This window comes from Ambystoma mexicanum, chromosome 6q (assembly GCF_040938575.1).
Source record: "Ambystoma mexicanum isolate Mex_15411 chromosome 6q, UKY_AmexF1_1, whole genome shotgun sequence".
Taxonomy (NCBI): Eukaryota; Metazoa; Chordata; class Amphibia; order Caudata; family Ambystomatidae; genus Ambystoma; species Ambystoma mexicanum.
The window spans coordinates 407149386-407167001 of NC_090937.1; the positions used below are offsets into that span (position 1 = coordinate 407149386).

A 17616-nucleotide genomic window follows, 5' to 3' on the forward strand; every position below is an offset into this window, starting at 1 on the left:
TGCTCGGGGGATGGAGACTTTTACAACCATTTTGGAAGATGATGTATGGCGTACCAATGGGGTCTCATATTCAGACCTTTTAAAACCATTTACTCGCACTATTGCCATTGTAAAACATAATCATGTCAGCCATCCGCATATTTGCGATTCTTCCATCAAGATCATAAAAGCAGAATATCGGAGAATAAGAAAAAACATACTCTTCCAGAATGGCCCACATTGTCGACAACTTCTGAACACTGCCAAGTGCCGATATAAGAATTGGCTCAGACAAAGGAAATCCCTTAGATTTCAACGTGATAGTCTCACTATGTTGACAGCCATGAAACATAAAAATTCATCACAAATGTGGCAAATGATCAACAATCAGCATGACACTCTACAAGGTGAAGCCCAAATCAATGGCGTCTCCGAAAAAACTGCTGCATGCATTTTTATAACTTATATGATGACCCAGCCTTTGCCAATTTTGAATATAAACCGGCTAGAAATGTTCCCTGGCAACTTGATGTGTCTGAAGAGCTGATTTTGTCGATCATAGCAAAACTCAGCTCATCAAAAGCTCAAGGTCCAGATGGACTATCGAATGCCATGTTCAAATCAGACCCAAAATCATGGGCATATATTTTGCATCTCATATTTAAAAACATACTTGATACCCATAAAATACCATCAACTTGGAAAACATCAATCATAATACCAATTTTCAAGAAGGGAAATCGGTGTTTACCTGCTAGTTACCGACCGATAGCCCTCCTCGATGCGCCGGGGAAGGTATTTGCAAAGATCATTCTATCCCAATTTAATGCTTGGACACTCCGTACAAACTTACGCGATCCCCATCAAATGGGCTTCGTGGCGGGCATGGGGACTTCAATAAACCTTTTTTGCTTAAATGCAATTAAAATGCAGGGTCTACATGAGGAGCAGTCAGTTTTTATTGCATTCATTGATCTCCATGCAGCCTTTGACTCTGTTAGCCGGGTACTCCTAATGAATAAGCTGCGCGGAGATCATTGTCCTACAATGCTTATGGATATAATACATGCCCTTCATTCAGATACATCAATCAGAGTACGATTGACTTTGGGGGGCCTCCTGTCACAAAAAATCTTGACCGCAAGAGGTCTCAAACAAGGATGCTTATTAGCATCTGCCATATTTAATTACTTTATCCAGGATGTAAGATTTGCACTGCAGAATGTTGTCTCGGATTCACCAAAACTGAACGGTTATCCCATACAAACTCTCCTTTATGCTGACGACCTAGTCCTAATTGCTAGGACACAAGTGGGACTCCAGCGCCTTTTAAATGCATTTATGACATATACTGTTTCGAATTAATTGAAAGTGAATTTCACTAAAACACAAATTGTTGTGTATTGTCCCAAAAGACGTGGAACCTCATATGTATGGTCCATGAATAACATACCAATCATGCGAGTGCCACAGTATGACTATTTGGGTGTTGTGTTTGAGACAGGTAAACACACAAGGGGTCATATTTTGCGCATTGAAATGAGATTAACATCCCTCACATCACAGGCTATCATATTGATGCATAAATATGGCAAATTTTCGGTCCTACCAGCTTGGCACTTCTGGACATCAAAAGCCATTCCAGCACTCATATATGGGTTAGACACCTTACAAGATATCCCATCTAACTTGTTAACAAAATGGGAGGGGTGATACTGGCGCCGTATCTTGCACTTGCCAAACTGTATACCAGTTCCCTGGTTGAGGTACGAGCTTGGATTAATTTCACTACAAGCTGTCTTGAATTGGCGAAAATGTGCTTTTCTTAGAAAATGTCTAGTTTCCACCACTACTGAAGCATTCTTGAAACTTATTTCATCATATTTATTTTCAAGTAAGCATCAGTTTATTACATCATGGCTATCATCTGTCTATCATGTGTTAATCGAAGCAGAGGTATCACTAAACCTCTTGTTATATAATCCAGATAAAGCGAAATCAAAAATATATCAAACCGACTGGATTGCTAATAGGCAGAGATGTCTTTCATATGTTGATGCTGATGTAATCCGATTTCCTCATAAAAAAATGCGTATATTGCCTGCATATTTAATACGTTGTCCCTCAGTCAAATGCCGACGCCTCATTATGAAATTGCGTCTTAACTTATGGGACACCAAAGATCTGTTGTCAAAAAGAAAATTAATAACTCAAGCAGAAAACTTTTGTCGTTTTTGCTTGTTGGCGGAGGTACGAGAGACCATGAGGCATCTAATCACAGAATGCCCTGTTCTCCGTCCACTTTGTGAAATATTTTTCGCACGACATTGCAACTATCTACAGCTTGCATCCGAAGATCTAACTTGGTCCTTAATCATAGGATCAAACTATCTCCCTTTACAGATTGCTGCTATAAACTTTTTGCAAAGTTTACATTTAGAATTGGAATCAGAATGAATTGATGCTGTGATACTTTGGTTCACTTCACTGGCACTTAATGGTTAACCAAACCTGTGATCCGTTGGATTAACTTTGATTTTATGGTATTGCATAATTCTGCTATGTATGTTTTATATTTCTCTTCTTTTCTTTCCTTGCCCTTGTATAATGTGTATTACAATGTTTTAAATGTGTGAATATTGATGTACTTAAATTTGTTTTGAAAGGTTGATTAATTTCAACTATAACAAATAAAAAAAAAAAAAAAAAAAAAAAAAAATAGAACATTTTGGTTACATTTTTAAGGCAGGTCACAGGCGCTGATTGGTGGGATTATGTCAGTTCCCTAAACCAGATATATGTTGAATGATCCTAATTGGTTGCTACAACTTCAGCCCACACCTACATTAACACCCCTTGTGACGTTACAACCATTTCCACACCGCCCCTAAATTACGTGATTGTGCTGAACAGTCAAACAACATGTGTTTGACATTGGTTGGCAATGTCCAATATACAAAATAGCTGGAGATGGCAAGGGCGGAGACTTTCACTTTGAGTCTGACCAATGACGTGCCCCATCGACATCAGTGAGGACACTGCACAATGTTGCACCCTAAGGACACCAAACCCTCCATCCATTAATGTGCTCTGCATTTCGTGGCCCAGAACCACAGCCCCAATGATCTGGCACCCCAGCTTCCTTCCCATGCCTTGCTGCCAAGTGTAGTCTGACAACACCATGACTGGAGTTATTTTTCTCTGCCAATTCTCTAAAAATGCACCCAGGTGCCTAGCTCATTGGCCTCGGGAGTATCTTTTAGAATAACTTCATTGTGGATGTGTTCTCTTTGGAACCTACAGCTGTTTCTTCTGAATGTTCTGAAAATACATCCTGCATGTCACATGTGGGCATGCAGCTCTTTTCTTTTGAGATTTCTGCTAGAAATGCTTTCTTAACGTTAGCCTACAACGAAAACAGTTTCTCTACTGTTCATAGATTGCTCGAAGCATTTCCCCAGACTATCAGCCGCCCCTATAACATCTTGCACCCCCCACCCTGTGCCTGCTCTATCCAACTTCTGCATACTGCCCCCAAAGCTCCCGCATCACCTTGAGTTTCACCCTGAGACTTCTTGCGCTGTGCCTGCTTCTATGTCATTTTATTCAAGCAGCACTGCATTCAAGGTCATCCTCACATCCAATGTCACCCACTAGGTTACAGACAAAACAGGGGGGGTTCCCAGAACAATCTACCTATTGTTGTCAACATATGGGTTGGAGATTCAAACTGGTATCAGGTAATTGTAAATTCAAGTCTTGTGTGTGAACATATATCACAAGATATGAGTGAGAAGCCGGTGTTACAAAAATATATTCAATTTATTATTCTGATACAAAATAGCAAGGACATCTAGGTCCGATGTTTAAAAGAGAAAACAACACATTACAACATATAACAAAGATGACCAAGGCATTGTATTATCAAGCATAAAGATGTCTAATGGCCTATATCAAAGTACAATTGAGCAAAATTGAGAAAAACTATATTTACAGTGACACTAATCCTTTTGCCAAAAAGATTCAAGCCTGGTATCGATACATCGACGATATCTTTATGATCTGGTGTGGCACCATAGATGAATTTAAGTTCTTCAACACCTGGCTAAATCAATGCGAGCTGTCCCTTAATTTTACTTGGGAGGCTAATCACAGAAAAATAGCTTTCCTAGATTTACTCATTTATCGAGCACCTAATAATGTAATTGGGACAAGTCTATAGAAAAAACCTACTCAGGAAAATACTCTACTCCATTTTGAGAGTTTCCATCCACAATCGCTAAAGGAAAATTTACCCTTTGGTCAATTTTTACGCATTAGACGTAATTGCTCTGACAAACAGGACTTTGTAACCCATAGTCAAGTACTAAAGACCAACCTGAAAGCTAGAGGCTATCCCCCCATACCATCAGAAGGGCATACAAAAGAGCGGCTAATATTCAAAGGATTGATTGTCTTTCTAAGCAAGAAACAAACAAACTGGATAAAGTAATCTGTGTTACGTCATTCACTCCTATAAGTAATGACCTCAGAAAGACCATTCTTAAAAACTGGAAGATGATTAATACAGAATCTTTCTCCATTCTCCCTCCCCGTTTTGCCTTTAAACGGTTACAAAATCTAGGAGACAAATTGGTACACACATATCCGCGACAGGCTGCTAATTAGTCCACACAACCGACACTTTGGAATCTGCCTCCAATCACAGGCCATTATAAATGTGGAAAATGCCTAATGTGAAACTTCACTAAAAAACAGAAAACTAAAATGGGCCATTTATTGTATAACCTGCCCATGTGGGCTTGTGTACATAGGCAAAACTAAAAGAACAGTTTGCACCAGAATAGGGGAACATCGGTCCTGTATAAAAAATGGGACGAAGGATAAACCATTGGTTGAACATTACCAAAAAATGAAACATTCACACAATGATATTGTCTGGTGTGTTCTGCAAACTGTAGATCCACACCCCCGTGGGGGAGACAGGGATCTCGAATTACGCAGGCTCAAACAAAAATTGATACACAAACTGGACTCTGTAAAGGGTGGTCTAAATCTATACATTGAGTGGAACCTATTTGTACACAAATGAGTATTAGATACCATTAGATAACAACACGAATAGTCCCAGCATGTCTACCCAGCCACATGTATAAACTTATATATAATGCATATATATTTATATACCAGGCGTCACTTACAGGCGCCGACCTTGGGGCCCCATTGTAATAATTTACTGTTAGACCCACTGTCTAAGAATATTGGGCCGTGTACACTTGCATCAGTGGCTGCCCAGCCATGTGATTACGTTTTTTACATCACACACGTGCCTCTTAAAATCATATTATGTTATCTAACATCATATAGTCTGCTTTTATATACACCCCGTTAATTTGCCCACTTCGACGCACCAATCGGTTTGCCCTAGATATACAGATATACACATCCATACGCCTAAAGAAGCGTCCTGACACTTCAAAATGGCTAGCATGCAAACAGGATGAGTCCATGTTGGACTCTAACTACGCGATGACGCGTTACGTCATACGCCGGCCATATTAGTAACATCATGTGACCTAACGCGAACAGCCCGCATTCGTAGACAGACGCCGATATGCCGCAGCACTCCTTCCTCACAAGTAAGTGCCTGACGAATTGCTATTACTCAGGACACCATTTCGGAAGCGCATTTTAGTACATTAGGGTGGGTCTTAAATCTAATGGTAGGTTTCTTGTAATTTTCTTTGATAGAGTGCGTGTAAACGAACAGCGCCAAGCAACGGCATCTTTTCCTCTTTGGCACGCGATAGTATGAAGTCGCTCCTCGCCGGTAGTAAATTACACACGGCGATACCACAGTAGTGCAGAGTGCCCTGAACTTTGAAGGTATGATTATACATCTTTCTAACCTTTTTTGAGTGCCGAGGTTTACATAGATAATGAATGGTGATTAGCCTTTCTGGTTTTGGAGAGTGACTCCTGCATAAATGAAAATGCAGTACCACGATGCCCAGACTCACTGTGAGTGAGTTACATCCATTGATGATACATACGTCTTGAATTCGGTGTGGCTTTTTCTAAAGAAACTGACAAGGCATTTATATATACAGTGGGTAACATAACCCAGATGGCACAATATGAGAATACCAATATGGGGTTTTTGTGTACTTGCTCCACTAATAATCAATCTGTACTAAGGATATATAAGCATGCATGAATGTGTATGCTATATCAGCACTGAAAGACCAATAATTGAGTCCAAAAAGAATGATATAAGCAGAAATATTAGAGAAACATGAGTAAATGGTATACATACTATGAATTAACATTATACTTGGTTGCACATCAAAAATTACTATCGAGGTTGGAAATATCACGAATAATGAGGTAATGCTACACTGATAAGCAGCTTTTTAGACGATGGATAATAGTTTGTATTCTTCTGTTTTTGATTTAGATACACTGTCAAATATAAAGCATCCTTCTTTTGAAAATACAACATCCAAACAACAGGTGTCCTTTGTGTGTCGTGACGAAAGCCTTAGTCGGACCATCAGCTGTCCGGGTACAACAGTTGACACTTACCATCTCGAGTGTTCAGACACCTAAGGCTGGAAACAGAGTCATCTCTGTCGACACATCATATATGGGGTCTCCTTTGGAAAATCAACTATACGGTTATTGATTGGAAGTCACCTTTATACATATCGTATATGGACAAACAATTATATGGTTTATGATTGGAAGTCACCCCCATTTACTAACATCACTCTAAGTTGGCAATTTGCTCAATTGTACTTTGATATAGGCCATTAGACATCTTTATGCTTGATAATACAATGCCTTGGTCATTTTTGTTATATGTTGTAATGTGTTGTTTTCTCTTTTAAACATCGGACCTAGATGTCCTTGCTATTTTGTATCTGAATAATAAATTGAATATATTTTTGTAACACCGGCTTCTCACTCATATCTTGTGATATATGTTAACACACAAGACTTGAATTTACAATTAATTACCTTATACCAGTTTGAATCTCCAACCATATGTTGACAACAATAGGTAGCTTCTTCTGGGAGCCCCCCCCCCCTGTTTTGTCTATATACTTTAGGCCACATCCCTCAAGCCCCTAACAAAAAAGTGGTCATATTTTGCTCTTATAGAATAGCCCACCGACCAGGTTACTCCTGATGTCACCACGTTTATTTATTTTTTAGTTATTTATTTGTATTTGTAAAGCGCACTACAGCCCACGGGCATCGAGGCACTGAAAGCTTGGAGAATACGAGGGCTTACTTAAGAGGGTTACAGTGAAGCCGCCCAAGGAACACATTGATAGCTGCGGTACATGGATACACAGAAGAATAGATACTTAGCCACACAAAAGAGTGACAAAAGAGTGAAAATAGGTTACTTGCACAATTGATACATCTGCCCCCGTTGGCAGCGTTGGATCTGGACCTTTACAACATTGCATTGCATGCATGAGAGCATACTCCTTCATTGCCCTCAGACAGTAGCAAAACCTGTGTTTGCATAGCTTAAGAGCTTGTTTGTAACAATTTGTTAAAAGCGTCTCCTAACTTCATTATCTTGTTAAAGACTACTTGTGGAATGAAAAGTAGAGAATTATGAATAACGTATACACCTGAGTTTATACATCAGACGAGGTATGTTATAGTCTGCATGTGAATATTATCAACCAATGAAATTGTTACTCATTTTAACAACTTTAGAAGGGGTACATGTTGTGTGTACCCAACTGGTGAACAAACCTATGAAAGTGGTTTAAAACAGACTTTTCATCGTCTGTGTTTCTAGGCGCAAATACATACATTTTTCAAGATTGTTGATGTCTTATCTTAATTATCTGTATTTACCAGAATCTGCTTTGATCCGCATTTTTCAATGCTGCAAAATCCTCATTCTGAGTATTTTTGTACCTTTCTTAGGGGCCCCAATGATTGTAACTCAAACCCATTCCCCTGGTGACCTATTCTCCCTTGGAGAGACAACAGTGCGTTACACTGCCACTGACCCGTCTGGCAATAACAGGACGTGTGAGATCCACATCATCGTCAGAGGTACAGTGCATTGCTTAAGCTTCATATTTCTTCACCTTGTGCAATAAATACATTGTGGAAGGGCAGGATGTCAAGTGATAATCATTCCTCCCAAAGTGACCATAAGGCTCGTAACACTAGTATCAAATCGTGGTGAGATGAAGTTAAATACGCAGTTTACAGGCAATGACAGCTGCTAGGCGGATGCTGAAGTCTGGATCTTTGCAATGAGTAGTGCTCAGAAACAGAGGTTAGCTCCCAACGTTGCTCTTCTAAAAAAGTGCTGAAGTTTAATTGACTTCGTTCTTAGCATTTTGATTTCTTTGGTGGAGGTCAGTCGTTACTTCCATGTGCTAATGTGCTCTAGATGGGGGAAAGAGACTGAATGCGTGCTTGAGAAAATAAACACACTATATACACTATTACCTTAGTAAAAGGTTTCAGTTGCCCTACTGTAATTTCTGTTTGTTACTTTTTCTTCCTCTTATATCTGTACCTTATTCTGATTGTGATATAGCATTATACAACATGCACAATAGATCGAATTCAACATCTATGCCATAAAATAAGGTCCCAAAGTAAAGAAAGAAAATGCACTTCAAATTATGTCATGAATTTCCCGTTTTAAACAGTACATTTTATCTCTTAAAATCGACTGTGACTGTGCATATACAAGCTACAACATTCTTGTTTTGCTAACCACGTTGTCTACATTCTGTGAATAATGTATACCTTATGAATAATCATCCACTTAGCTCTACGATTGAACTCTCTTTCTTGAAATACCTAAAACACTAGTGGTCTGTTTTCTTAATTATTCTGACTTGATTCTTGATTTGTTTCTGTTCTTCTGTGTTCTTCTATGGCACCGTGTTTTAGTAATGTCAACGTGCCTCACATTTTACTTTATTGTTTTGTGCATTTGTAAGGTGCTTATACATCAAGTAAATGGTGTTTCAAAGCTCCCAATGCTTTGAAACATAAACAACAATCTTTAATATTCGATTAATATGTGATTACTTTTCTTCTAATATGGTGTGTTTAAATTAGGTTGTTGGTGATTTTGGTTGGATTCATTTTTAATTCGATTTTGATTTTGAAAATTGTCTTTAGTTTGCACTGGAAGCAAGACTGATGCTTTCCTAATCTTGTTCTCAATTCAATTACAATGTGCACGCTGACAGGTTAAGTGCAAACAGTGAACCCAGATACCATGGTTGTATCTGCTTCGGTAAGACGAGGGCTTTAACCTCTGAGCTGTCTTGTACGTGGCATTCTCTAGCCTCCCCCTGGTTGCTCAGTTAATTAACATTGTGAGAGTTTTAATCAGTTGCTCTTTTGTGTTACTGTACCAAAAAGTGTTGTGTGGAGTATTGTATTGTGTAACTATTAGCATATTTGTCATACATAGATGGCATTTGTATTACTATGCACATGTTAATGTTTACTCGTCTATGCAATTAATAGTGTGAATGGATAGTTTTTCTTGCCTTGCTGTGAATAACTACTTATAGTACAGTGAAGGCAATTATGCTACTTTGAAATTATGTGTTTTCCTGCGCTCACACATGTGTTAATATTGATAATAATTGTAGCAACAATAATAATAAAACCATCACGATTTTACATTGCACTACATGATGGATTCCTCACACGTGAGAGAAATCTAACACGATCTGTTACTATGGTACAGTATAACTCTATACTATTTTTAAACATGAGATTATGAAGGGGTGGGGCTACCAGTATTACAGCCATGGACTGCAGGCTGTCCATGTATCTCTGTGGCGAGCACTTACTTCAACTTTCAGAGTTATCTCATTTGTATGGTGTTGTACATATGTTTTACACAACACACATAGGTATGCAGCCACACACATTTATGTCAGGTGTACACAAATATCTCGCAGCACACACAGTTTGTCTTAATATACAAATATGCATTTGAAAGTACAACTGCTGGCATACTGTACACAATTATTTGTTATTGTTTTCACATGTGTGTTATAGTCCATACATATTTCTCAAAATACCTACTTGTGCTATATAACACACACCTACTGCAAATACAATTGTTTTACTGTGTACACATGTGTATTATTGTACAAAACTGCATTACACTAAACAATTCTGTTAATTTGATGACTGAGTACTTTGAATGCACTGGTTTATAGTAGCACAAGCGTGGATGCAGTAACACTAGTATGTGCTGATGTAAAATACTTTGTAGAGCAGCAACGTTGTTTTATACAACAACATAAAGTACAGAAATGTAAAGAGGTAGGTGATGTGTCGAGGACCCGATGTGTGGATTTGCTACTTTGTCTCCTCATTGCCTGTGCCACCAGAAATAGAGACTGTCAACAAACAATAGGTTTTAAGTGTTTACATTTATACAGAAAAATATCCAACATCCGGATGCTTCCTAAATCAAGCATTAACATTGTCAGGATAAGGGCCAAATAAAATACTGAGAGTGTCAGCATGATAAGGTGACTAAATGAATGGGATGAATAATGCTTAAAAAATCCCAAAAGTGAATATTTGGGCCAATAGGTTTCTTAAGAAAACTATACAAAAGAACAGGACTTCTTTCCCAGTTTGACAGTAATGTCCAGTTTTACAAAAGGACAACAAATCTCACTAACTGCGATAAACAAAATCCCAAAATGCAACAAAAGTTTTTCCAGTGCCCAAACGAAGGTTCTCTCAAGGAGGTTGTCTCAGCACCTCCTGTTGTACCCTTGTAAGGAAGGTGACTTTCTCCTCTGGCTCGCTAGTTGTCCTACAAATAATCCTCTGCCACAGTTATTTGGGTCTCAGCCAAAGAGGTGTTTGGGAGGTATGCCAGACATTTGTTTTCTGGGTCTTTTTCTCAGCTGTCTCTCAGGGTCTCACTCGCTGGGAAGATTCACTTGCGCAAGTGGGGTTTGATGGAGAAGCAGGCCATGCTCATAACTGTCTTATTCATCCTCCTTCATTTCCTCCCAGGCTTGCCTTCCTTCCCTTTCCTCTTCGGAGTCTCTCCTTTCTGACCGCTGGCATGTTCCCAGTGCTGCACTCACTTGGACCGTTGTAGTCCTGCATTTTTGTCTCTGTTCTCCTCTTTTCTTCGATGGTGGAATGTTGCTAACCTTCTCTTATGGCTTTCCACTTCCTCCTCACATTTACCAGTTGAAGTGTCATGTTCCAAGTCTTGAGTTCCCCTTATTTACAGGTGAGCTCTCTGCGTCTTCTTGTATGACCAATCCTCTCCCTCTGAATTGCCTTTCCGTCCAAGTACTTCTTTCCTGTCTGTTGCTTCTCCATACTCCCCTCTATCAACCTCTTTTGTCTTTCCCCAGTTCGCTATCCAATGTGACTTTACTCTTCTCCCTGTTTCCTCCTTCAATTTCCTAGCTGTTACTAGTCATTCCAAGCCGTTATTTCCTTCGTTTCAACCCGTAAACTCTTCTTCTCTGTCTCTAAATCTCAGCCTTCCCGTCTGTACCAATCACCGTTCAACTTTCAGAAGGCTTTCTATAATGTCACCCTCCAAGTTGGCATCATTCTCACTGTGCTCCGAGGCAATCTCCTCTGCCTCCCTGTGTGTTTCAAGTCTTTCCTTCTGTTTCACTCTCGCACACACTTCAAGTTGGTACCACTTGACTCTCACTCCAAGTTAGTACCCTGCTCACTCTGCTCACAGGTAATCTCTTTTCCTCTCTGTGGCTCTTCAAAAACTCGCTATTTTATCATGTTCCTCTCTACTTCCCCATTAGAACCATTAGAACCTCTTTTCACCCTCGACAAGCTGGTACTCTTTTCAAGCTCTTTTAAAACAACCTTTTCCTCTCACTTCAATCTTTCTTACTTTATTTGTCCTCTTACTTCCCAAATGGTACCTCCTGTTTCACTAGCCAAGCTGGTACACTTATCCCCTAAAAACACTTTCTACCAAACACAATTCCTCACTAATATCCTATGCTTCTCCAATATTTCCTCTTTCGAGTAGCACCTAGCTGTTGCACCGTCTAGAGCATCTGTGTCTGTACGTTCTATGGTCTTCCACTGGCCAGCTGTCCTCTGGTGTGACTGTTCACTGACATCAATAGCTCCTTATGAGAGTACCACTCGCTTAGACCATTCAGCTTCACACAAAACTTCACACTATATGTTCCCCAGTCTAATATATATATATTTATTAATCTTACAAATAACAGAAATATACAGTCCCAGGTGACACATACCAATTTAAAACATGTTTGGCTTTTAAGATGGGAGTTAGTATTTAAGTCAGTAAATCAAAACCAAACAGTGAATATTTACTGTCAATTCATTCATATTACAAAGGTTAGACACATCGGATGGTGCTACCATCCATTTGTCTGTTTGCTACATCTTCCTTGATTTTTTCACAAAATACAAAGGCACACAGGTCTCTAACGCAGATGCCTTAAACATTATTTCCAAATACACCTGTGGTGTTCAACACCTCCTAATGCCTACATCAATGGAATTAGCTCAAACACTTTTCAATTACTAATAGAAATGTTGGCACAACTGTGTTCCCACAATTTTTTACGGGATCTGAGCCATCTGTACACATCCCTTGTCTTCGTGTGTGGCCTTCATCAATACAAACACTGATTAAACATGAACACCCACTTTACCCCTATCTTCTCATCCATCACTTCATCAGTGCCACAGTTTTTACATTTTAACCCCTTTAATGGGGTGTAGCCAATGTGACTTTTAAAAGACTTGTTTTCGTGCTGATCTCAGCACTCATTCAGTGTATGCTGCTTTCTCACTTTTCTAACAACCAATTTGCAATGGTGAGTCCACTTGGTATGCAGTCTTTATATCGAAAATCTTATAAAGAATGAACATATATCGAATATTTGAAACAAAATATTTTAAGAAGAATGCACTTCTGGGTGGTGTAAATGGTTGCATCTTGTGGGTGGGTTTTTAAGACTGGGAAATAGGGCTTTGGGGGACCCCCCCAAAAAACAAAAAAAAACCCACAAAAAAAATTTGTTATTTTTTTCGTTATAAAAGTTTCAATATAAGTTCATTTTTTATATAAAGTATTCGATATAAAGACATGTAACCTTTAAACTCTTTATACCACAGTTGTCCTAAGGTCAAATTTATTTCACTGCTCCTGTTCCTTCAATGAATTAGGGTCAGGTGGACTAACGCTGTCTCAGGCCGATATCGAGACATGGTCCAGCAATCATCTAACCTGACTGTTCACTGTCACGTCTCTTGGTGTGGGGTCTTCTGGCATCTGCACTCCTGACAGCTCTCTCTGGGACTGCCAATCTCTTGCTGGGCTGGCTGGTTCATAAAGGACTTATAAGGAATGGCTGCTCCTCCCTTAGGCTGGACTTGGAGCGCTTAACCTGCACCTATGCAGTGTACTTTGTGTTGTTCCCTGATTGGGCCATGAGGACAGAACTTTTATGGCTTTTGGATTTCACACTGCCTTATGTTCTATGTGTTCTTTTAGCTCCCTATCTGGGTTCTCATCTGATGTTGCCTGCTGCCCGCTGTGTGCCCAGCATGTGTTTTCCCCGGAGAGAGAGCACAATAATCTACACACTGCACCCGATTCTGAGTTTTTTCTTTCCCTCCCCATACTACTATGTATGTATTTGCTCAAGCTTTTTGATGGATTTTCCTCAGGATACTTTATGTGCTTATTTATTTTTCGTTAAAAGGGGAAAACTGATGTAATGTATTTTTGTGAGCTTTGCGATTCCGCTTATTTGTCAAAGCTGCCAGAGAATGCAAAGTAACAGACCCATGTCTGGACTTCTTTGAAACATTCCCTTTGGTGGCTTAATTAGACTAAGGGCCTCATTACACAGACGGCGGTAAGGGTTCACCGGTATTTTACCGGTACCGGTAAAACCTTACTTCCTTACTACGAGGTCCCTTTGCGGGTTGGTACTTTAACGCCTGCTTTTTGCAGGCGTTAAAAACCAACCCGCAAAGGGACCAGGGAGCTAATTACGGTACCTCAATTTGCAGTGCCGTAATTAGCACCTTCCCCATTCCCATAATGCCCTATGGGGCAAAAATGGGAATGGGGAAGGGCAATAGGGGAAGGGGGAATTACCGCCCCACCAACCTTGGAATAGGGCGGTAATTCCCCTTTCCACCAAGGCGGTGCCGGTATTTTACCGGCATGGACCAAAGTGCTAATAGCACCTTGGTCCACCGCCATCCGTGTAATGAGGCCCTAAGTCACTTTTCATGCCCAGAGAATGCATACAGGGAGTTTGTACCTGTCTTACAGATACAGGCTTTACTGGAAAGGATGTTTTCTGGCCACTAGAGCTCTGTAGCTCTGCAGTGTGTATATATAATCGCACGCTGTAACAGATGCCCACCCTCAGATAGTTTGCCTTGACACAGTTTGTAGAGTTATTATGAATACGTAACACCGTTTGAGCAGGTTAACACTCATATGCCCATATGAACACGTAAATAATTGTACCTTTGCAGTCTCTTAGTGACAAAAAAACAGTGACTCCACTATTATATTTTAATTAATTATTATTTCGTAATTCAATGGTTCTCCTGTTCATCCCTTGTTTTCCAGTCAACCTGCAATTTTCTGTCTTAATTCAGCTTCTACAAGAACAATGATTTACCCACACCAGTGTTTGCAGTGATACTATTGACGTGCATGCCACACTATACATTTAGATAAGGAGGACCCATAGGCAACTGCGTTATATAGAATGTATAGACATTCTACACCCAATATATGTACACTTCAAGAAAAAGGTATTTTATTTGTCCATAAAGTGTTGTGGAATATATAACTTAGGAGTTCTGTCTAAAAATATCCATGCATACTAATGGAGAATTATACGTGGGAATTGCATGGAAACTTCCAACAATGTATCAAGAAAAAAAAAATCTTCTATGGATATGTTGGCAGAATTTTAAGAATTCTGTTGAGTTTAAATTGAATGTTCCACATACGATTTCTAATAAATTACAATGTACATTTCTGGAAAAATAAGTGTGCACTATCTAGCCTTTGCGGATGAACTGGTCATTTTGGATCAGAACCCCGTAGGATTACAGAGCAGCCTTGATGCTCTGTTCTTGTACATGCATAACCCTTGTCTGTCAATTAACCCCCAAAAGTCCAAAATAATGCTGTACTTCAGCAAAATCCGAAAATCTTGTTTTTGCTGGAAGAGTAGTGGGGAATCAATGGCAACTATTAATCAGTATACCTACTTTGGCTACACCATCTATAATCGACCATACCTAAGTTGCCATATGGAGAAAGTGAGAAAAAAAATACACAGTGTTCGTAGCCCAGATGAAAAAGCTTGAACGGAAATCTTGGCATAAATTCCCTTCTCCCATTGGTTAAGTTTTACCTGACTAAGGTAATATCTGTCCTACTGCATGATATCGAAATTCTCTTTATGAATAAGGGCTCTCAATGGCAAAAACCTGAGGGTTTCACCTAGTGAAAAGTTTGGGATTACCAAATTGTGTGCCTGCTTGTACAATACGGTGCGAGATTGACCGTTTATATTTGGCAACTATGATTAAGTGGAAACCTTAGCTGTCTACAGAAAGGTTTTGGATCCTCCAACAATATCAATGTTCACAAAACTCAATACACTGATAAAAAATAAATAACAATTCACAAATATTGACAAACTGGGTGGAAAAATGTGAAAGTCTTCTGAGTAGAACGAACAGATCCAGAGAAACCTTGATAATCTTGCCACACAAGGTACAGAAAGCCTTCTGGGAACAGGATTGAAATCTCAATAGAGCCTCCATTACCAAATATTGCTCTATTCTGATTTATTATGTAAAACGAAGGTTTACCATACAATGGAGCCTTACCTTGAAAGAGTGAGATTCAATCTTTAGCCTGCTTTGGAGTTGCGGCATGCAGGATTGGGCATCCCAAGAGAAATAAACGTGTGTGTAGGTTGTGTTATACGGAGGTGGATGATGGAGACATTAGAACACCTGGTAATGGAAGGTCCAAATACACATTAGGCATAAGCATTTTATCGGGTTTCGTAAGGAGAGGTGGTTATATGTACCAGCTCCCATCTGGAGTGAGATACTAGCGGGAGGTCATATTTCCCTCTAATTGGCAACTTTCATTGAGATTGTAAGAGGTTTTTATTTAACTTTGTCTATATTAATCATTTGTGCTTGTCTGTGAACTGAGAGTTTGTAGATGAATTATATGCTTAACAGGAACCTATTATAATTTTATAAGAAAGTAGGCCTCATTACGACCCTGGCGCTAAGGGATTACTGGTACCGGTAAGGGTCTTGATTAGCGCCTGATTACGAGGTCCCTTTGCGGGTTCCCACCTTAATGGCTGGTTTTACCAGCCGTTAAGGAATGGACCCGCAAAAGGACCTTGGTGCTAATTACGGTACCGCAAATTGCGGTACCATAATTACCGCCTTCCCCATTCCCATTATGCCCTGTGGGGCAAAAATGGGAATGGGGAAGGGCCATGGAAGAAGGGTGAATTTGCGCCGCCAACCTTGTAATGGGGTGGTAATTCCCCCTTTCTCCATGGCGGAGTCGGTAAGTTACCAGCATGGACCATGGTGCTAATAGCACCATGGTCCTCCGCCTGGGTTGTAATGAGGACCATTATGTCTGAATATTTGAATTGCTTTGTACTTTGTATTAATAAACTATGTGCACAATTTGTTTTTAAACTATAGCACAATTGAAACAATGAAAAAGATATTTTCTACTAAATATGTTTTTGTAAAATGAGTTCAAAAACCTTTTTTTATGAAAAAACGCTTTTCTAAAATGTGTTGTACATAGTTGGGCTAAAAGATCCTCTCTTATATCAAATACATAAATTATGGACATTGTTCAACTTTTTGTGTTCAATACGAATACAGTCAGTAAAGGTAGTTGCACTTAAGAAAGCATACATAACTAAATGCATGTCACCAAAGGTCCACATTTCTGGAGTTTATTACATGAGGGCAGATCCTTACGTTGAGGAGAAACTGTTTCCAAAAAAGCATGAATGAAATCCCTTGAAAAGGATTCATAACTAGAGGATTTGCAGAACCTCAGAACTCCAGATGCAATTGAACCCCACTCTGTAAGTCTTATGGCCAACCTGATATTGGGAATTCAATGGACAAATAATCTGTGGTATTACCATTAATTCATTTGTGTGGAGGATAATGATCTTAAAGAAAATTCTCGCTCCTAAAGGAAGCCACTGCATCTGCTTTAAGGCAGGATTAACATGCTCAAATCTTCTTGTCACAGATCCTGACCCCGCTGCAGTAATTTTGATAAGGGATTTTCAATTTCTATTCAGTCATTGTTTAGGTACAACATTGTTTTGTTGAAAGGAAATATATTTAGAATGTGCCCAACTCTGGTATCTTCTGAAAAGTTTCTATGGCAAAGAAATGTCTTCTACATTTACAGAGAATATTTTACATATTTACACAGATTGCAGACTTTTAGCAGATTCTCGAAAATGTAGCATTTGTTTAACATTCTTGCAACATTTGCGCAGAAGATTCTGAAAACCAGAA

At 39.4% G+C, this 17616-nt stretch overlaps 1 protein-coding gene across 2 annotated transcripts in view; it reads left to right on the forward strand.

The window, feature by feature from the left end:
• SVEP1 (sushi, von Willebrand factor type A, EGF and pentraxin domain containing 1) overlaps window positions 1-17616 on the forward strand; it is a 1471106-nt gene that overhangs the window by 694916 nt on the left and 758574 nt on the right. For both annotated transcript variants that reach the window (XM_069630907.1, XM_069630908.1), the window contains exon 11: window positions 7933-8064. In XM_069630907.1, the coding sequence (XP_069487008.1) occupies window positions 7933-8064 (132 nt within the window). The remainder of the gene's footprint in view (window positions 1-7932; window positions 8065-17616) is intronic.